This window comes from Pongo abelii, chromosome 1 (assembly GCF_028885655.2).
Source record: "Pongo abelii isolate AG06213 chromosome 1, NHGRI_mPonAbe1-v2.0_pri, whole genome shotgun sequence".
Classification (NCBI taxonomy): Eukaryota; Metazoa; Chordata; class Mammalia; order Primates; family Hominidae; genus Pongo; species Pongo abelii.
This window is the reverse complement of record NC_071985.2, coordinates 14,664,925-14,686,687: the sequence shown is the minus strand read 5'-3', so window position 1 is coordinate 14,686,687 and position 21,763 is coordinate 14,664,925. Positions and strand designations below refer to the sequence as shown.

The 21,763-nt window shown below is 46.3% G+C and overlaps 1 protein-coding gene and 1 non-coding gene across 3 annotated transcripts; one reads left to right on the top strand and one right to left on the bottom strand.

Moving 5' to 3' along the window:
- Positions 1-4,786: 4,786 nt before the first annotated feature.
- LOC112131305 (U8 small nucleolar RNA) lies at positions 4,787-4,914 on the top strand. Its single transcript, XR_002913399.1, has one exon. It is a non-coding gene; the product is annotated as a U8 small nucleolar RNA (small nucleolar RNA).
- Positions 4,915-15,804: 10,890 nt separating this feature from the next.
- IRF2BP2 (interferon regulatory factor 2 binding protein 2) lies at positions 15,805-21,543 on the bottom strand. 2 transcript variants are annotated; one of them, XM_024251546.3, is made up of 2 exons: positions 19,990-21,543; positions 15,805-19,394 (listed from the first exon to the last, which is right to left on the bottom strand). In XM_024251546.3, the coding sequence occupies exons 1-2, from the start codon at positions 21,035-21,037 to the stop codon at positions 18,679-18,681; spliced, it is 1,764 nt and encodes a 587-aa protein (XP_024107314.1). In that variant the 5' UTR covers positions 21,038-21,543; the 3' UTR covers positions 15,805-18,678. The 2 variants fall into 2 exon arrangements, with proteins under 2 accessions (XP_024107314.1, XP_024107316.1); XM_024251548.3 differs by having other exon boundaries at positions 20,038-21,256.
- Positions 21,544-21,763: the final 220 nt, after the last annotated feature.

Below are 21,763 nucleotides of genomic sequence, written 5' to 3'. Positions count from 1 at the left end.
TAAATTCTTTCCTCTTCTAACGATCCCAAGCTAATCATTTCAGCTCTTCTGGCTCGTTTTCCTGATTAAACCAGGAGAATAAAGACAACAGTAACATGTGACTCCTACATTAGCAAGCTAAGCATGAAGAATGAGTATAAACCCGTCTGTAAGCAAAGGGGTTTGGGGGATTTGTATAATCCATTCTATGGCACGTCTTAACTAATATTCCCTGTACTGATAGGGCCAAAAAAAAAAAAATGTAACTCTCAAATAGCAAAAAGAAGAAAATGGGATTAGAGTTAGATCAGCTTCACTTTATAACTATATATAATTTAAAGCAAGTCGCTCAGCTTTGCCTCAGTTTTCTGTTCTGTAAAAGTGTTTCTTAGAGGCGGTTATGAGGATTAAATGACCCGACAGAGGCAAAACAGCTTTGTAAAGCATAAATCATTTTGTTCGGAGTCAACAGGATGACTTTTTCCCCTCGCACAATTTAGAATTATGTACCTGTTGAGGTAGCAACGCCCTCGTTTAATCCCAGCCATGTTTGGTCCCCAAATGCCTCTCTCACTCGCCCAGAGTGATACTGAGGCCACAAAAAGCTCTGCTGGGTTGTTTTTTTTTTTCTCGTGGTCTTTCTCAGTTCCAACGTGGTACACAGGTACCTGGCGTGTGTCTGCTCAGACAGTGGATGGCCCTTGTTCAAAGACTGATGGTAACACCTAGTGTACGAGGCGGCGCCGGGGCCGCCCACACCAACAGGCCGTGCGCTCCCATCTCACTGTGCACGAGGAACCGGTGTGCTTTTCGGCAAGGCTGCATCACCCTCCCTCCCTTGGCTTTCTGTGTGACGTGCCTGTGCCAGAGACTGCAGTGGTAGCACAGTAAAGAGGGAAGAGGCCTAGACAGAGGATGGGGTGGAGGAGGCATTTTACAACTTGTTAAGATGTGAGTCTTCCCACCTCAGTTGTTGGTTTTTTAAACAAAAACAAACTACAGATCAAAATCTCAAAGAACCCCCTCTTCTGGGCTGCCCCAACTTGTCTCTAAGCCACCTTCCTCCTTCATTCTTTGTCCCTGCCAAGCCACTAATCAGAACAGCGTGAGTCATGCACCTCAGCTCTGGGTGGCTCCCAGCAACATCCCAAATCCCGCAGTTGTAAAGCCAGCTGCTAGGAGTTTAATCCTGTTGAGGTGAGCACTCCCTCAGTGTCAGAGGGAGGGGCAAACAGATCAGGGACAAGGACATCTGAAGTGAGCACATGTCCACCAGCCACGACCCCACTCCGCCATGCTGTACTGATACTGCCCTGATATCCACACAGGGAACACCCTTCTTTCCAGGCAGCCCTGCTTTGGAGGCTGATGTGGAGTACTAAGTTTATCTCCCAACATCCAGTCCATTCCTCAGCCACTGTGCAGCAGCCGTTTATTGTGGTGGGACTGATCCTACTCCCAATTGCAGGGAAAGACTCCTACCTAGATGCTAGTCAGGGCAATCCCATGCCTTTGCCCTGGGATTGGTTAGGGCATGGGCAGACCTGAGCCAATCAGAGCAGAGCTTTTCCTTGCCCACAATGATGATGTCGGGACTGAGCCAATCAGAGGGAAGCTTGAGACTTGTTCTAGAAGGAATGCTTTGCCCTCTTTCCTCTTGGATGTGAAAGAGAAAGTGCATCATCTTGTAAGCAGGAGGGAAGCCTGCCTGAAGATAGTATCAACACAGTGAAGGTACAGACACGAGAATCAGAGAAAGAAGACGCTTAAACCTTAAGCAAGTCAGACCTAGGGCCTACCTGACTGTAGATTTTATTAGTTCCCAGAGCCATTAAGTTCTCTTTATAGTTTAAGCCTATTTGAGTAGGATTTTCTGTGATTTTTGCCCTTGAAAGCATCACAACTGGTAGAGGCGTCATTGTCTGGGGATGGAAAAGGAAACTTGGAAAGTGGCCATAATGGTTAATGTTATGTGTCAACTTGGCTAGGCTATGGTGCCCAGTTGGCCAAACACCAGTCTAGATGTTGCCTTGAAAGTATTTTAAAATGTAATATTTAGACCAGTAGACTTCAAGTAAAGCAAATTACCCTCATCCAGTCAGCTGAGGACCTTTAAAACAAAGACTGAGGTTTCCTGAAGAAGAAGGAACGGGACCTCAAGTTTACAGCATAAATGTCCTGCTTAAGTTTCTAGCCTGCAGATTTTCAGACTGAAGACTGCAGCATGAACTCCACAACAAAATTCCAGCATGCTGGCCTGCTCTACAGATGTTAGACTTTCCAGTCTCCACAATCACATTAGCCAATTCCTTAAAATCGGTCTCTCTCTTTCTCTATCCTATTGGTTCTGTATATTAGTCAGGCTCTGGAGAGCCCTGACTTATACAGTGGCACCAAACTTGTTTACTAGGAAGGGACAGGCACTGGTTCAACTGATTTGGTGGCAAAATCTGATTTGGGAGATGATGGGCTGGGATGAGGTGCAGCATCCTAAGCTCCAAGAGTCTCAGACACAGTCCAGAAAGTGGTTGGCATCATGGAGCCCAAGATGAGGTAGCAGAGACTCAACAGGAAGGCATGGTATGGTGACAGGGAACCTGGACAGAACTCCATCCCCTAGGAGATGCTGGGCAGAAAACAAGGCAAGCAGCAGAGTCCTCTTCACTGTACTGGGGCTTATGGTAGATCTCCAGTCCTAGAAGAGACCTAAGGATGTGGGGACCGGGCAACCAAATAGAGCTTAGGCGTGGGCCAAGGCACAGTCCTGTCCGATGGACTTGCCCAACATGGGTCCAGAGAGGGAAGAAGTAGCTGAGAGGTGTGATCTAGGGGCCTGGAGCCACCTAGAAGCCTTTCCTAAGGACAGTAGCCCTGGGGCTTGGCAGGGAAGGAAACCCAGGGAGCCACAAGGGAACTCAGAGCTACAAGATGATCTTGGGACTGGAAGGGGTCCCTCAAAAGTCCACTTCATGCTTGGGTTAGCCTGGGGACTGGGGCGGATGTGAACCTTCATGGTGGGACCTGGGAACCCAAAGCAAAGGAGTTTCAGTGTCTCTTCCTCTATGAACCCCTCCCCCTTGCTACCTCTCTCCTGGCAGAGTGACTATATCTTCCCTATGCCCCCATGGTGTCTTATAAACGCATTTATTATGGCTTAAGGAAGACAAGGCAGGTAGGCCATAGCTCCCATCTTAGCAATCTTACATTGAATCTTGACCACACATTGAAATGAGACACTCATTTGTATAGGCCCCCAATTAGTAGAAGTATTTCCAATCTCTTGTCAGATGTGCCCAAAGGAACTAGCCTCCTTCTGTTTCTATATTCAGACTTTGTCTCTGGTGGCCTTTCTATGGGGACTAAAGTAAAGGGCAGCTAGCCTGGCAGGTCTTCCCAGCCTTGCTAGCAGGAAGGCTGTGGTCTCTTCTGGTGCCTTTGACCTCCTGGCTCCCGCTGTGGACCTCATGGCAAACTTGAGTAGAGCATATCTGCAAGGCAGTGCAGAAACGTGACCCAGTGACTTATAACTGCACCAAAGCCATGAGAAGCAGCTCACAGAAAAGGCGGCGTCCTCAGGACGAGCTTAGGATTCGGAAGAACTGTGTTGGATACATATTTCAGGTGGTCAGAGAAGAGTTAATCAGTCGTCTTGATAGTTGTAAAAATGTTGTGTAAGAAAAGGAGGTTCCCAACTTCATCACTAAAGCAAAGCTCGGGTAGAAAATCCCAAGTTAGACAATAAAAGTCAGCATTTTTATGTTACTTAAGAGTTTGCAGAGCGTTTTCATGCTCATAATTCTATAATATAAGCATTAGTGTTCCTCCATAGCTAGGGTGTGATGAGTGAAATATACATTTAGTTAATTTAGCATAAAACTGACCTTAGCCCTTGCTGCTAGGGAGAGACAGAACCAAAACTAAAGCAGCCTTAAAATTCTCCAAACCAACTCTCTCTGACTCCTAGAACATGGTGCCCTTTCTTGCTTCTCTTCCCCATAGCCAAAAAGGGACCAGAGCTCCCCACAGTGGGGCTTGTAGGAGCCTGAACAGAGCAGAGGCATGCAGACTTGCAACTGAAGACTTAGAGCAGAGTCTGCAGAGCACAAACAGGACAGAGAACCAGAAATCCATTACCACTGGAAGTGGAAGGGATGGGTTCCACCAAGTAGGGGTCTGGAGAGGGGTCTCTGAAGCTTGAGGGTGTTAAATAGGCGTTCAAAGAAGATTGGCCAGGCGCTGTGGTTCACGCCTGTAATCCCAGCACTTTGGGAGGCCAAGGCAGGTGGATTGCTTTGAGTTCGGGAGTTCAAGACCAGCCTGGGCAACATGGCGAAATCCTGTCTCTACTAAAAATACAAAACTTAGCCATGTGTGGTGGCATGTGCCTATAGTCCCAGCTACTCAGGAGGCTGAGGCTGGAGAATCGCTTAAACCCAGAAGGCAGAGGCTGCAGTGAGCTGAGATCATGCCATTGCACTCCAGCCTGGATGACAGAGCAAGTTTCCATCTGGTAAAAAAAAAAAAAAAAAAAAAAAATACTCTCAGAGGAACTCTATCCACAGAAGACCTGAGTGGGAAGGCTGTGTGAGAGGAAGAGCAGGTGAGGTTAAGTCACCTTCCCAGAACTCTGATGCTTCCTGCTTTGGGATACATAATAAGACCCCACATACATAATATCACAGACTCAAGGAGACTTTGCACATTGCTTCATTTAACCCTCACAATGAATTTAAGAAACAGGTACTATTATTTTTCCCATCCTACAGATGAGAAGACTGAGGTTTAGAGACATCAAAGAACTTATCCATTGTCAGGTGGGATAATCCTTACCTGTGTTTGGAGGACAGTATTAGGACCTGATGATTGGAGTCACATGATATGATTAATGTCTGCTTCATAATCAGGTCTCACACACCCTGATTGCTTCTATCTGATTCTTCCTGACAATCTCTTAAAGAACAAAAAGTAGGCCGGGCGCCGTGGCTCACACCTGTAATCCCAACACTTTGGGAGGCCGAGGCAGGCGGATCACGAGGTCAGGAGATCGAGACCATCCTGGCTAACATGGTGAAACCCCATCTCTACAAAAAATACAAAAAATTAGCCGAGCATGGTGGCAGGCGCCTGTAGTCCCAGCTACTCGGGAGGCTGAGGCAGGAGAATGGCGTGAACCCGGGAGGCAGAGCTTGCAGTGATCCGAGATCGTGCCACTGAACTCCAGCCTGGGCAACAGAGTGAGACTCCATCTCAAAAAAAAAAAAAAAAAAAAAGATAAAAGAACAAAATGTATTTCCAAGGACACACAGCTAAGCCATGGTGGAGCTGGGATTTGAAAGCAGTCAGGCCTTTAACCATGACACTGTACTATGTCCACTTAGCAGAATCTTTCAAAACACAAAGAACTGCTGCTAACGTGCTCTTAAGACCACCCAAGGAGCTGTTAAGTGAGTCTTGCCCTACCCGCACCGCCCTCTGTCTCTTCCCATGCCAGAAGGTAGAAGACCACAGTGACTGATCAGATGGCAGCAGCACCCACCTGTGACCCAGCAATCAGAATCAAGTCCCACCACTGTTGCAGGCTGAGCCTGAGCAAAGCAGTCACCATCCTATGCCACAAGAACTGCTTCCTGCCTACTTTCTCCTGCTTTATCTTAAATCCCCCTAAACTCTGCACCTGTAAAAGCATCTCAAGACACATCACCCTTCTGATTGGGACTCTGATGTGGTTACCATATGCCCTCTGACTGCTTCTTTCTGTTTTTTTTTTTTTTTTTTTTGATCCAGGTCTGTCTGTGCGGACCCTCTGTCCTGGCTGAACAGCATTTGTGGGGTCCCTGTGTTTGCTCAACATCCCAAAGCCCCCTTAATTTTAGATCCGCTGAGCTCTGCTCTTTCTCTATCCTGCCTGGCCAGCCCCACCTCATGGCTGCTACCCTCAGCATTCTCTCCCGAGGTAGACTGATTGGGTTTCCATTGTATCTTATAACTACATTGTTATGGCTCTTTTCTTATTTTCTATTACTTCTCACCATATTTCCCTTGTTGAGATCAGAAACTAAATTTATTCCTTTAACAAATATTTACAGCACACATGATCATGACAGTGGGTGTACTAGTCCGTTCTCTCATTGCTACAAAGAACCACCTGAGACGGGATAATTTATAAAGAAAAGAGGTTTAATTGGCTCACAGTTCTGTAGGCTGTACAGGCAGCATGGCTGGGGAGGCCTCAGGAAACTTACAATCACAGAAGGCAAAGAGGAAGCAGGCATATCTTACATGGTGGGAGCACGAGGAAGAGAGAGACAAGGGGGAGGTGCTACACACTTTCAAACAACCAGATCTCATGAGAACTCTATCATGAGAACAGCAAGGGGGATGGTGCTAAACCATCAGAAACCATCGCCCATGATCCAATCACCTCCCACCGGGCCCCACCTCCAACACTGGGAATTACAATTCAACATGAGATTTAGGTGGGGACACAGAGCCATACCATATCAGTGGGGGTCACTTTGCCCTTCCTCATAGAGTTTACACTCTATGGCAGCAGTCCGAAACCTTTTTGGCACCAGGGACTGGTTTCATGGAAGACAATTTCTCCATGGACCTGACAGAGAAGGGGTTAATGGTTTGGGGATGAAACTGTTCCACCTCAGATCATCAGGCATTAGACTCTCATAAGGAGTGCACAACTCAGATCTTTTGCATGTGCAGTTCACAATAGGGTTCATGTGTCTATGAGAATCTAATGCCGTGGCTGATCTGACAGGAGGTGGAGCTCAGGAGGTAATGCTCGCTCACCTGCCGCTCACCTCCTGCTTTATGGCCTGGTTCCTAACAGGCCATGGACCCATATGGGGCTGCGGCCTGGGGGTTGGGGATCCCTGCTCTACCGAATGCAGGGCCTAGGGTCTGGGGAGACAAAAACGTACAAATTAGTAAACAATGTATAACATCTGATGAGACAAAGTACCAGGAAGAAAAATAAAAGAGGAACAGAGACTATAGAATGTGGAGTAGCTTAGCATGGATAATTTTATATAGTGTGTCAAATATATTATGATAGCTGAATAATGGCCCCCCAAGATGTCTCTGTCCTAATCTTCTGAACCTGTGAATATATGAAGTCACATGGTAAAAAGGATTTTGCAGATGTGATTAAATTAACCATTTTGAGATGAGATTACCCTAGAACTGCTTAGCTGGGCCCCATATAATTACAAGGATCCTCATAAGGAGGCAGGAAGAGCAGTGATGATGGAAGCAGGAAGCTGGAGTGATGCAAGGAAGGGACCCCAAGCCCGGGAATGCAGGTGGCCTCTAGAAGCTGAAAAGGCAAGGAAGTGGCATCTCCCCTGAAGCTTCCCGAGGAAACCAGCCCTGCCGACATCTTAATTTTAGATAATGACATCCAGAACTGTAAGATAATTATTCGGTGTACTTTTAATCCACTAAGTGTGTGGGACGTTGTTATAGGAGCAAGAGGATGCTAATAGAGGGTGGTCAGGGAAGATCAGGGGACTGATCAGGGAAGATCACTCATCAGGGGACCTTGGCATAGAGACCTGAAGGAAATGAGGGAATGAGCTATGCATACATCTGAGGGAACAGCATTCCAAGCAGAGAAGAGCAAATGCAAAGGCTATGAGGTGGGAGCATGCTTAGCAAGGTCAAGGAATACCAGGAAGCTGGCGTGGCTAGCATGAACCAGGATAGGAGCCATGTCTGGGAAACAGCATGGCCTTGATAGCCATTGGAAAGACTTTGGATTTGACTCTGAAGGAGACAGAAAGGCAACAAAAGGATTTGAGCAAAGGAGAAACAAGATCAGATGAATATTTTTAAGGTTTATTCTGGCTGATGCACTGAGAATAAGTTGCAGAGGGCAAGGGCAGAAACTGGAGGAACAGTCTGGAAGACTCTGCAACACCCTAGACAAGAGATGATGGTGGCGTCTAGTAGGTAGTGAGATGTGGTCAGATTCTGAATATATTTTGAAGGTAGAACCAAGAGGATTTGCTGATGGATTGGAAGGAGAGTGGCTGAGAAAAAATCCAAGTGAAAGACCACTCTAAGGTCTATGGCTCAAACAACTAGAAGATGGAACTGCCATTTTGTAAAATGGGAAAGACTGAAAGGAGACTGTGGTGCGGTGGTGTGGGGGGAGGGTCGGGGGAGATCAGAAGTTCAACTTCAGACATATAAATGTGAGATGTCAATTAGATATTCAAGCGAACAACTGAGTAGGTAGCTGGATATACAAGGCTGGCACTCAAGGACGGAGGTCTAGGCTAGAGAAATAAATCTGAGAGTAAGCATATAATGTTATTTTAAAACCATATTTCTGGATGAGATTGCAGGGAGTAAGTGTAGACAGAGAGAGAGGAAAAAAAAAAAACCATCTGAGGACTAAGCTTAGGGGCACTGCAACAAGTGAGATGATGAGGAAGCAGTGAAAGAACAGCCAGTGAGGTGGCAGAATGAAGAAAGTGGTTTCTGGAAGCAAACTGAAGATACTGTTTCTTAATACCTTTATATTTAAGGTTAGAAAGAAGTGGAGCTGGAAGTTAAGAGTAAGCAGTCTGACCCCAGAGGCCATGTTATTTACCATGAGATATATGTGTGGAGTGAAAGAGTAAGTGAACCAATGAACGAATAAGTGAATGAATGAATGGCTATGACCAGATGTTGGTTCCTTCATGTAATTTTTCCTCTCCAATCTCTCAACTCTTGCACATGCCATCTCTTTTCCTTTTTTATTTATTTAACAATAAATATTGTTATTTATTTTAAAGTGTTTGTAGACATGGTGTCTCACTATGTTGCCCAGGCTGGTCTCAAGTGATCCTCCCACCTTGGCCTCCCAAAGTGCTAAGGTTACAGGTGTGAACCACCACATCCAGCGTCTTTTCCTTCTTAACTGCTTACAATTCATCTTGTTCATGAAGAGTTTCAACCTAATTCCATCCATGTCCTCAACCCCTCAGCAAACATGGCCTAGATGAAAGATCTCTGGCTTGGTCTGGTCATTCCTTGAGACTCAGCTCAGCCAGTATTTGTTACTGAGACCTTGAATCAGTTCCTTCCAGTGCTACAAATTTGAGGCTGACAAACCCAACTCTTCATGCCCTCTGAAGACTTATTCATGAATCCAGTGGCTCCTGTGTAAAGAAATATGATTCACAAGAAAATTAAATGATTTTTTACAAACACGTTTTTACCAAGGTCAAAATCCAATGAAGATGCTCTTACTTCCCATTATACATCATTTTTATTGATTCCTTATTTAAACAAACCTTAACAAAAATGAAATATGTTCAAACATATTTTCAACCCACTCACCCCCAGCTGCTACCAGCCACACATATACCATCCTTGCTTTTAAAGTCATAAATGGAGTGAGGTAGACCATTTTGGTGATTCATAGGCAGGCTGAGCCTTGAGTAAATGAATCTGAGCATAGGGTTTTTCAAGAAAAATATGCATATTCTTTCTTTGTGATATTTTAATTTTAGTTCCAATGAAACTATACATCCTGCAAGGTGATGATAACTTCGGGAATCTTCTGGTACTGTGATTGAAACCCAGTGAGTACTCTAGCTACAAGACACTGGCCTGAGACAATGCATTTTCTGTGATGACAGCAGGGGGAGCCCCTTCTCTCCAGTGTTTCAAAGCGATTTGCTATTATTCTGTTTAATATAATAACTGAAAGTCTCTATTTTGGGTGGTAGGCACTCACTGTGCCCAATCACCTAATGATGCCTTGTATGACAGCACCTTCTCATGTCTGGTTGATAAATGAAAAACAAGAAACCTGTCATAGAGATTACCTAATTTGATATTTTAGCCCCCTCTGAGGCAAGTATATCATACATATATATATATATATATATATCTATATATCTATATCTATATATATATATTTTTTTTTTTTTTTTTTTTTTAAGACAGAGTCTCACTTTGTCGCCCAGGATGGAGTGCAGTGTGGCTTTCTCGGCTCATTGCAACCTTCTCTTCCCAGGTTCAAGTGATTCTCCTGCCTCAGCCTCCCAAGTAGCTGGGATTACAGGCATGCACCACGGCGCCCAGCTAATTCTTGTATATTTAGTAGAGACAGGGTTTCACCATGTTGGCCAGGATGGTCTCAAACTCCTGACCTCAGGTGATCCACCCGTCTCGGCCTCCCAAAGTCCTGGGATTAGAAGCATGAGCCACTGTGCCTGGCCTATATATTTTTTTAATAATTGCAAAGCAGACACAAAAGCTAATTGAATTACCTGAGATGACTGCACAAGGCCCAAGAACATCTGGAGATTTCTGACCTTTATTCCAGTGGTTTTATCTGGGGGCAGAACTGGACAATTCTGAGGTGTTTTCAGAAAACCTTGAATTTGCATCTCTCAGCATAGTTCCCTCTCAAAGGTCTTTGTGAAGGAGTAGAGCCACTGAAATTGCACTGCTGCTGTGTCAAGACAAACAGCCACAGGAAAAGAGCAAGAATAATTTCCTAGGAATTGCATTTCAACCCGATAAAGCTTCCAGATTCCTCAGTAACATATAAAGAGTAGAGTGCATTGCACGATTTCCATCTCAAGCTTCTAAATGGGTTTTGTGCCTATTATCCAGAAAGAAAAATATGTTGGTGAAGGAAGTCTTTGGGTAGGGTTGTGTCTAGGAATTCACAAGCCTGAAGCAAGGCTTTTTTTTTTTTTAGCCTCCTATCCATTCACCCGTTCATTCACTTTTAAACAATCACTAAAACTATTATACAATACTTATTCCACAATCTAGTTGCTACTTCTGGTAGCCAGCACCCTGCCCCTCCAACTCCAAAGCTGGTGATGGAGAAATAGTTTAATGTCAGTTTTTAAAGTGACAGGGGTCATGCTGTTCATTTTTTGAGAAAATACTGCAGAGTATTAAAGGGAATAATTAATAAAAATTAGCAGTTAACTAATTGGGTAGAACCTCAGGTGCACAACAATGCTATGATCAAAGAAAAACTTTTTTCTTCAAATTTAAATAAAAGTTTCTTGATAGAAAGTAAGCTCATTTTCAGGCAGTCAGTTGTTAACAGTACTCTCTGGGCAGTTCCCATAGGGGCATGTCCTGAGGTTTGCTTAATAAATACATTTTTATTAGCATGCACCATCCATTAGTGCTAACACAGATGCTTCTTAAACATGCGTGTTTACTTCACCAGCACGGAACATTTGGCTTATTATAGCTGCAGCCAAAAAAAAAAAAAAAAAAAGCAGCATCATGATTTCCAAAAAGGGAGTGACATTTGATTTCGGGCAGCTCTTGTCATGCGCCATCTCCAACTTAGAAAATCCACCCTGTACAGCCCGGCCCGCGTCAGGGACCCTTGCAGGCGGCAGCCACGGCTGCTGCTGACGCGCGTTTGATCTTTTCTGGGCCACCGAGGGCTCGCCACACCCCTGCTCTGGCGCGCACGTTCCTCGCTCGGCCTCGCCCAGCAGGAGCCAGACCTTTTACTTTATTTGGTTCACCACGCGGTCTCCGCTCCAGAGAGCGCGCTGGCGGCGGCGCACTCCGGCCCTCGCGCGCACTCGCACATTCTTCCCCGGGAACGCGGGCGGGGGGCGCGGGGAGGTGGCCGGGCCCGGCCCGCGGTCCCTCTAATTATAGCCCGGCAGCTGGCGCGCCGGCTTGGCCTGGCGCTCGGGGCCAGGACTGGGCGGTGGAGCGGCGGGGCGGGGCGCACGGGGCCGTTTCCCGTTTCCGGGCCCGCGCCCCGCCCCGTCCCGCCTCGTCCCGTCCCATCCCGCCCCGCCCCGCCCCGCCCGGGGTCGCGCGGCTCCACGTGCGCAGAGCCGGGCGCGCGGAGACTGCGCTGCTCCAGCCCGGGAAAAGTTCTAGAATAGAGGCGCGGCGAAAGTCAGGGGGCCGCCTTGGAAACCGCAGCAAGGGCTCCTTGTGGGCTCCAGGCTGTTGGAGAGTGAGGGAGCCTCCTCCCCTTTCCTTCCCGTGGAGTAAACAGGGCTTGGCAGGGCTGGAGGCTTTCTTCCTTTTAAAAAGTGCCATTCTGAACAACGATACAAAGTGAAAAAATAAATTTTTTAAAAAAGAAAGGAAAAGCTACAATTTGACCATTCTGACCAGCCTCCTTGTTCCAACTGGCCTCTTGATTTGTATAAAGATAATGGGGTCCGGCGGCCCCTTTGATGCATGAATTGCACGCTGGGCATAATGAACTTATTGTGCGAAAGCACTTTGGACTTCGGACTGTGTTCCTATGTCAGAATTTTACTGTGGTTTGTAAGATAAACTGGAAGGAAACAAACTCGTGGTTAACTCTTGTCAATACGTGTCTTGAACCAAGCAAAGTGACATTTCCTACCTGTGGCTTTGACTTTAAGCTGCACAAAAGATAGGAGCTAGCCTCTCAGCTGTTCAAAGCCTAGAATGAGATGCCTGCTTAGTAGGTGTTAAATTATAACAGCAACAACCCATATGGTGCTTATTAGGAGAATAGTATTCCAAAACTTCTCTAATGACTGTGACCCTCCTGTGAAATTCTGATTTCAATTGTATATGGGGTGCAATAAATCTTTATCTTTTATCACCAGAAAAGCTAATTGAACTGCTGTTTGCAGGCAGAAATAACAAAATGGGGGTAATGGGCTCTTAGCCTGGGCTAAGGCTCTCAACAGCTTTTTTCTGTTTTGCAGCTCACACATACAGTCGGCTCAGGCAGACGGCCCAAGCCAAGCCTGTGCCAAAGAAATGCTGATTTAGTCTGACCCAGACAATCTCTACTCCTACATGTCACTTCTCTGCAGAACTCTTACTAGTATGGCAAATACTTTAAAAATCATACAATAAAAGAAGGCAAAACCTCAGTAATTTGAGGTTCACTGTTAATAAACTCTTTCCATGCATTAAAATAAATTGAGGCCCTTAGCTCTGGCGAAATGTTGTTTCTGCGTTTTTAATTCCCCCCCCCCGCCCCGAGGCATAAATAGCCACATACGCAATTCAAAGTACTCTATTTGAACTAGTATAGGAAAGATGTTTTCTATAGATATTGCAGATAAATTTGCAATGACTTAAATATTTATCTGCTAAAGTTGCTGGGTGCCTCCACAACAAAACCGAACTCATTTTTTGTGCACGATGGGCATCTGAATGCTACCTGATGGTGATGATATAGAAATACTAATTGCTAAGTAAAAGTGGTAAGTGATGTGATCTACAGATTATGTAATGTAGTTCATTTCCCCCAAAATGTAAACTATACTTAGAAATATTCAAATGTGACATTATTACCCTATACAGGATGTCTTATCTCAGCATCAAGGGCGTCTGCAGAGCTGCTGGAGGAGGCTCTTTAGATTACGCAATCTAACTTCTGACAGCCCATTCAAAGGATGAGAACAACCGGTGCCTTGAACCCTCAATTTAAACTAGGAATCCTGTAGTCTAGTCTCTAGACTTATCTGACCTAGGCAGAAATCATCTCCTAGAGGCTTTTCGTGGCTGATTTTGTGATGTTTTACTTGCACTGAAGATGTATTATTCCATGTTTTGAGTGTTATACAGTGCCATTCTATATATTTTCCAAATAAATGTTTGTCTTACAGAAGAAACTGTTTATACCATTCTAATAGGGTTGTTTAATAAGGAAATTTTACTCAGTTGGTTTTTGGATTAAAAATAAAAGAACAGCTTTTAAGATACAATGTCTAAATGATTCTCAATAATGATCTATGGTATACTTTTCGCCCTAAAATACCTTTTCTGTGGGTTGTATGGTTTTATGTTGTGCCAGGCAGATGTGCACAATTTACTGATAAAAACCAGTGCAAATACAGACTTCATATTCTATAATCTTTTAAAAAGACAAGTTACACTTCAAATCAATCAGAGAGCTGTTTCAAATCAAGCATTTTAAGTTGTATTGACATGGGGAGGGAGCAGATGACACGGAGAGGGAGCAGATGACACACCTAATGAGTTAAAACAATGTTCACTGTTAAATTAGGTATAAATTAATGTAATGACAACTAGGGGTAGTGTGGGTATCCCTGACAAATTATGGATTTATCTGAGGATTAATGGAGGAATCCACAGATAATCCACAAATCTACCCATTTTCTATCTTCTAACCGCTTAACGAGTAATTTATAAATCGTCTATTTGTGTGCTTTGTAAGTTACAGCGAGGGGTTCAGACATGTTAAGGAAAATGCAGGCTGTCAAGAGAAACAGCAACAAGGGATCTATCGAGTTTGTAATCTGGAAAGTCACACCCGCAATTTTTATTTGATTGTAGTACCATTGCTGTCAGAGGCCTAACCAGTGGCACTGAAGGAGTTAAAACAGTCCCCACCCCCACTCCCGATTTCTAGAACCCCAGATGATAAATTGGGTAAATATGTATTCCATTCATTGGTGCATCTGACCTTGGTCTGTGACAGAGGAAAGGCGTGTCTTCTCATACTGTTCCCTATGAACAAAAGGCAAGCAAATGAGGGTGACTCAGGACTTCTCGTGGCCTACACACAACTGAACATTTTTCTGAATGATTCCACGTATACACTTAGGAATCAGGAAGAGAAACATTTTACTCTTCACTAACCAAATAAAACCATCTATAAATCATATGCAAAACAACTTTGAGTAAAGAGGGACTTAAAAGTCTAGGAATTAAAAAAGGATTTCCATCGTTTCCTTTTAACTCTCCCCCAACTCCCCTTTGGGGAATAAACAAAGACATCTGCCACATCAAGAGTCTGGTTTGTTTTCTTAACTGAAAACGAAATGCAGTCATTAAAATGTATCTTTGGGAAGAGGTTTTGAAATGTTGAAAATTACTTCTACAAGCTGCACTATTTTCAATTTCACTAAAAATAAAATTTAGCATTTTTGTTAGAAAAAAACTGAATAGTTCATCCTATTTCTTTTAACCTAGTTATTACATGAAAAATTGTTTATCATCTGTAACTTGTTAAGAATATGGTTTCTTGAAAACGACCTTAAATGAACTACTAATAATGAAAAACTACTAAAATATATATAGTGATGGGCCCCTCCTAGTTACCGGGCCACCCCTAGTGTAAATATATTCAAGTACACATTCACTGTTGCTGTTTAATTTAAAACATATAGTAACTCTATGTATATCCTAGCCTCCAACTCTTTGTAAGTTTCACAACTTCCTTTCATAGAGAAGTCTGCCAAGCCATTAATCAATAAAAAGAGTAAAAGCTGCAACATCTAGGAAATTTCTTACTATATGAGAGTAGCCAGTAAAATGTGTCTCTGTGCTTTCTACCTTTTATCTCTATTTATAAATTTAGGTTTCAGGATATCAATAAAGCTCATACATGGCTTTGGCTTTTTTCATTCCTAAACTTTCCAAAGTACAAGGCTTTTTAAATCCCTTTTGTCTTTAGTGCATTTCCTATGGCCCAACGTAGCTGTTTTATTCCAAAGCTTTTCAAAGAGCAGCTCCAGGTCTTGAGTCTTTTCAGTGTCGTCACTATCTTCTCCTTCCAATCTACTATTGCAGAATGGCTGGTTCTGCTGCTAGTTGAAAAATAAACAAATGCTTTCTAGCTGTACTTTGTTCAGCTCTTTTATCTGTGTCCCCTATCCAGTTGCCCTTTCCCCAGTCCCTGGCACTTCTTTTTTATACCATCAGTTGCCTTTTTGTTCCATGTCTTTTATCTCCTGAAGTTCAGGCAAACCCCAACCCCAAACCCACACATCCTTTAGTCACATTGCCATTAGTGATTAAAACAATAGCCATTCTAAGCTTGCTTTAGAAAATTAAAAAAGGCCTCAGAAAATGTTCAGTGCTCCCAATTTTATTTTTATTTAATGCTAAAAGTTAAAGAAAAAAAGGTATTGTAAATCTGACAAATGACAGAGTTCAGGTGATATTTCCATAGCGTGATTTTAAAATATAATAATGTTGATATCTGAGATTACACTCACTTCAGTTGACATGAGTTTCATCATATATAGAAAAAGTATCACCTTCAACTTAAAAAAAGTAAAGGTTAAAAGGTGGCACACTTTTAAAATACTTGGTGGCCAAGGAAAGGTATATAGTAAAAGTTGTAAACCATGTGTATGTTCTTATGACTTTAAATGTGAGGCCACGCGAAAGACAGTACATCTGTTAAATTCTATAAATTGTTAAAGCAAAAAAGGGAAAGCGTCAACACCCCATCCCCTAATATTTTGAGTATTAAAAGCACAGCTGAAATATTAGGATTTGAAATCTGATACTGCCCATGTACAGTAAGTAGCTTTCTGACATTTTTATCCAGCTGTGGAGAATCTCTGCACTGTCATCAGGTACAACAAAAGATCAAACCCATGTCCCCATGTTAACTTTTTAACTTAAAAGAATGCCAGAAAACCCAGATCAACACTTTCCAGCTATGAGCCGTCCACAGAGGCCACCCAAGGGCCAGTCAGACTCGTGCAGATCTTATTTTTTAATAGTAGTAACCACAACACACAGCTCTTTAAAGCTGTTCATATTCTTCCCCCATTAAACACCAGTACAGAGAAACCACAGGTTGCCCTTTCCACAGCTGGATAGACTTATCCAAAACGGCAGGATGGTTCTGTATTAATCTTTTTGGAACGCATATCTGTATTAAGATTGCAAAACATACAGATAGCTACCACAAATTAGGTCAAATGACTGATCAAGTTGTAACATCTATGAGGTCAAATTCCAGTTATAATAAAGTGCCTAGATACACATTTATACAACAGACCATAAGAGCTGAATTCTTTACAAATGTCTTTATGGGCATGTAAAATTGACTCTGCATTTCTGCATGTGTGCATTCACATAAAAGAGACCAGTCTGAACTGAGTCATATATACTCCAATTTGAAAAAAAAAGTGTAATAACTGGTTAATCATGCAAGTCTGTTTGTAATATAACAATGACTGGTAACATGAATTCTCGCACAGTAGTAATAATAGGTGCACTCATTTAAAACACTACGGAAAAATACTGTATTTGGTGCAGTATCTGATTTTCAAGTGTTAGTAACTTGACCATTAAAAAATAGTTTTGAACAATTTAAAAAGGAAAGACAAACATATAACTAAAAAAGAATCCAAGGTTGGTAAAAATCTATATTTTCAAATGAAAACAGAAGCTAGGCTGTGAACCATACACATAAATTGTAGACCTTGAAGCCATAATTCAGCCTAATTATAAGGCCAAGTTACAAACACCTGAACATAAGGATTTAATAGTGTTCCTGTCAAATGTTAAATCATAACAGCACAAAAGAAAAACCAGTATCACTGTGAGACAACTATTTCTAATAATTGATGATTTATTGGTTTTAAAAAAATCATTTTACTGATGCAAAATAGTGATCAAAAGAAATTAGTTTACAAAAAGACTTCTAAAAATATTTTGAGAGGTGGGGCCTGTCTATTATATAAAACCCTTAATTTCTTTAATTTCCACTAGTTTATCATTTTTTTCCAGAACAATATTATTCACTTGGTATTTCAAACACATGTTAAGAAGGAAATTACAGGTTTCCTCCACCCACATTTGGGCTGTCACTGATATGCCCAAGGGCAGTCCTGGCAGCACCACGCGGCTGTTACTGTCATTGTACCATACTGTATTCAGCACTCACTAGAAACAGCGTATAGGTGATAGTATCAACAGCAATAGCACTACAGGTAAATGATAAACAAAACAAAACAGAAACAAAACCAATCCCACAATCTCCAAGTTCACCTGGACTGTAACTTCTCTTGCAACTCTTTCAAAATAAAGGACAACAGCAACAACAAACAGACCTCTAGGGTGTTTAAAAAGATGAAGTGGCGCTGCAGAGCTGGGCTCTGCTCAAAGATGGCAGTGCCATCTTGTACACACCACCATCCATTATAACCGCCTTCCATCACTGGAATTGTGTCTTATGTAACCAACTAGCATGCAGCATTGTAATCTTACAACTGATCACGTGGACAGTGAACAGCGGTCAACTTTGTCTTAAAAAAAAAAAAAAAACAAACCCCAGAAGACCACACAATCCTGAAAATTTTCCAGCAGCACTCTCAGTCATCAGTATCTCAGGAACTGAACTTTTGAACAAAATAGAGATTCAAAATCTACTTTCCTACTCCTCTGAGGACAATGTTTCAGGGTAAACTGGTGGTATTTCCCAGTGGCATGCCCACTTGACAACATGCCCGTTCAATCATTTCCTTTCCTTCTCCACCACTTGGCCTCCGGCCTGAGAAAGGGGCCAGCAATAAGGAATGACAGACAGTAAGGCAATCTTACAATGTCAGAAAATGTATTTGGCTTTTTTTTTCTTTTTAAAATAAGTGCATACAAATACAGCTAGAAGCATTTCTGATTTGCCAAGTGCTCTAAAAAAGCAGCGCAAGTCACAGCCTACATAGAACGGTAACTGTCACCAGGATAATAAAGCACAAAGATATGCTAATAACGTTAACAAAAGAAAAAAATGCCTTTATAAGTACATACCTTTTGTCGTCAAAAAAAAATATAGAAACACAATGTATTCAAAAAAAATCAAAATTATACAGCCATGTTTATGAAGTCTACATTTCCCTTGTCTTGGATATATATATATGGAGATATATATACAATTCAAGCAGTTTTAATTAAGGGTAATCATTGGGTTTTTCTGAAACCGGAAAGTCACGAGTCTCTCTCTTTTTTCACTTTCACATCTCCAGCAAGGATGGTTGCAATTTCCCCTTGCATAAAGGCCCAGGGGACATTGGAGCCCACAAGAGGGCATTTTTCCCCACTGGGACAATAGACCTCTCCACTAGCTCCCTGCTGTTTGATGCTTTGTCTGGAGCAAGGGAAGCAGAACTTGTGCGAAGGGACGGACGGGCACTGCACAAAATGGGTGTCCTCCAGCCGCTCGTGGCAGAGGGTGCAGCACAGCGGGGCACTGGCTGCCAGAGAGGAGTCCGGGAGGCTGGCAGGGTGCACTGGCTCCAGTCCTCCTGTGTTGCCTGCTCCCTGGCCCCCCACCTCTCTGGGGCCCAGCCTTCTTTGGTTCATAGAGGACGGAGAGGGCGGACTGTTGCTATTCCTCCTGGTAGTGGAGTGAACCTGGTTGGCATCTTTTGAGGCATGACTGCCCCCTGCATTGTCTGCTACTAAGATCAGGGCTGCCATGGGGGATTGGCCATTCTGGGCCGCTTCAGGCGGTGTGGTCCGGTTGGAATGAGGTGAGGCAGTGGGTGGGGGCGGAGACACAAAAGAGGATGTAGGAGTCATGGGGATCTTGAGCCCTTCTGTGGATGTGGACAGCCACGGTTGGGCCTCTCCATTGATCTTAGGGGGCCCGACTTCACCTTCTGGTTCTGGAGAGGGCTTCCTTTTCCTTGCTGTTCTTGCAACTGGAAACACAAAGAAATAAAAGGAAAAAGGAAACATAAGTGGCGGTGCACTAAAAGGGATCCTTCTCTTCCTAACCCGAAACAAAACTCGTTACAGAATTCCTCCTCTCTAAAAGCACAGACGGAAAATACTCGTATACGAGTTTCAGGTGCACATGCAACTTAAAACCTTTAGGCGTATGGGGTTCTGAGGCAGTAGACTGATTTAAAATGGAGCCACTGAAAATGACACGCTTGTAACTGCCTGTTTTTACACATGCACAAAAGTACTCTCGTTTGCACTGAGCATGTGACTGCTAATGTCCCCCAATAGGTTAAAAGGTGACTGGTGCCCTCATGCTCCCATCCAAGAATGTGCTGGGAAAGGAAAACCCCGTGTCAGAGCGTATCAGCCCAGTCTGACTCATCTCTGTTATGCTGCTTCAGCACATGAACACGTTGCCACCAAGCACTGGTTCCGCCTCAGGCAGATCAGGAAGTGGGGTGTTTGTTGTTTCTGGGCTGGGGTAAAATGGTGAATCGAAAGAACCACCCCTCCTCTGCTCTCCGTCCCCTTTTCTCCCCTAGACCCCCCTCACTTCACAGCCGCCCCTACCTGCTTTAGACCCGTTGGCCCCGTTGGCCTCGAAACCCAACAACCTGCCTGCAGTCAGGGCCGGCTCCTTCTTAAACTTGCTCTCGAAGGGCCCCGAGTGGCCGTGCTGGTGCAGCGCCAGCAGCGTGTCGCGCACGGTCTTGGGCCTGTTGACCCAGTCCTGCTCTCCAGACCCGCGGCTCTTGCCCGCACCTTCCGCGCTCAGCTCGGCGGCCCCGGCCGCGGTGGACAGGCTGTCGGCCGGGCCCCGGTGCGCAGGCGGCGGCGGTTGCTTCTCCTTGGCTGCCGCCTCACGCTGCTCGTGCTCCACGGCCGCGCTGCTCGACACGGATGCCGGCCGCTTGTGGGCGCCCAGGTCGGTGGGCTGCGCGGAGCCCAGGCTGGCGGCCGCGGTTCCGGACACCGCGGCCAAGGAGGCGGCAGCGCGGCCGCCGAGGCCGAGCGCGGTGGGCAGCGGCGTGGCCGAGCCGTTCATGAGCGGCACCAGGGTGGGCGGCACGGCGTGGCCGCGCCGCGGGTTCGGGCTCTGGCGATTCAGCTCGGGCGGCTCCTCTAACTTGGAGAAGCCGTTGGGCACCAGGATGCCGTTCACGGGCGGCGGCTGCGGCGTCGGCGGCTGGGCCAGGCTCGCGGCCGGGCGGCTGCCGCCGAAGTCAGAGCCGAGGCGCGGGGGCCGCTCGGCCGCCGCCGCCAGGGGGTAGCGCTCCAGGGCCTGCGGCGCGCGCGGGGCCGCCTCGGGGCCGCCGTGGCCAAGCTGCTGCTGCTGCTGCAAGAGGATGTCCTTGGCCGAGAGCGGCGGTGGCTTGGCGGCGGCTGGGGCCGCGGCGCCGGGCGGGGAGCGACCCTCCGGGAAGCAGCCGTGCGCCCGCTTGAGCTGCCGCGCCGTCTCGATGACGAACTCGACGCGGTCGGCGCCCTCGTAGTTGACGCAGCCGCGGCACACGGGTTCGGTGAAGTCCCAGATCATGGCCCAGGGCATGCGGGGCAGGTCACACAGGTAGCACGACTGCCGCCGGGACGCGGCCGCCACCGCCACCGCCGCGGCCATGTCCGAGGAGCCCGCGGCGCCGGAGGAGGAGGCGGAGGAGGAGGAGGGGGCGCCGCCGCCGCCCCCCACCGGCACCACGCGCGCCCTCCTCCCCCCACAACCCCGCGTCTCCCCCACCAGCGGCGGCGGCGGCCGCAAAGGCGGCGGCGGCGGCAAAGCCCGCGAAGGCTCGGCGCCCGCGCAGCGCCCCCGGTGCACGAGGGGCGGCGGGCGCGAGGCAAGGGGCTGCAGCCGCGGCAGCAGTTCCCCCCGGCCGGCCCGGGCGCGGGCGGGCGGCGCGGCGCGGCGGGGCGGCGGGCGCGGCGGCGGGGGCTCGGCCGGAGCCGCGGCGGGCCTCCAGACCGGGGCGAAGACGGGCCGCGCGGGCGCGGGGGAGCGCAGCAGGTCGCGGCGGCGGCCGGCACGGAGTGCGGGGCGGGGGGCGGGGAGGCCGGGGGGGCAGGGGGCGGGGGGCGGCCGCCGGGGCAGGCTCAGCCCGAGCGGCGGGGCATGCCGCGCCGGGGCGGCGGCGGCCGGGCGGCGTGGAGCTCGGGCGCGGCGCGGGCCCCGGGTCGCTCCGCCGCTCTCTCACAGCTCCTGGCGTCGCCGCTCTCCAGCGCCAGCGTCAGCGGCCAGCCCGCCTCAGCTCCGCCGCCACCACCGTCGCTGCTGCTGCTGCCGCCGCCGCGACCGCTCCACTTCTACAGACTTGATTCTTCGACAGTCTCGCACGGCGCCTGCGCGGGC

Bases quoted from the DNA above. Each gene is read 5' to 3' on its own strand.
- IRF2BP2 (XM_024251546.3), bottom strand. From the start codon at position 21,037: ATGGCCGCGGCGGTGGCGGTGGCGGCCGCGTCCCGGCGGCAGTCGTGC. The intron at 19,395-19,989 runs GTAGGGGCGGCT...TTGTGTTTCCAG, and splicing joins GGCCAACGGGTCTAAAGCAG to TTGCAAGAACAGCAAGGAAA.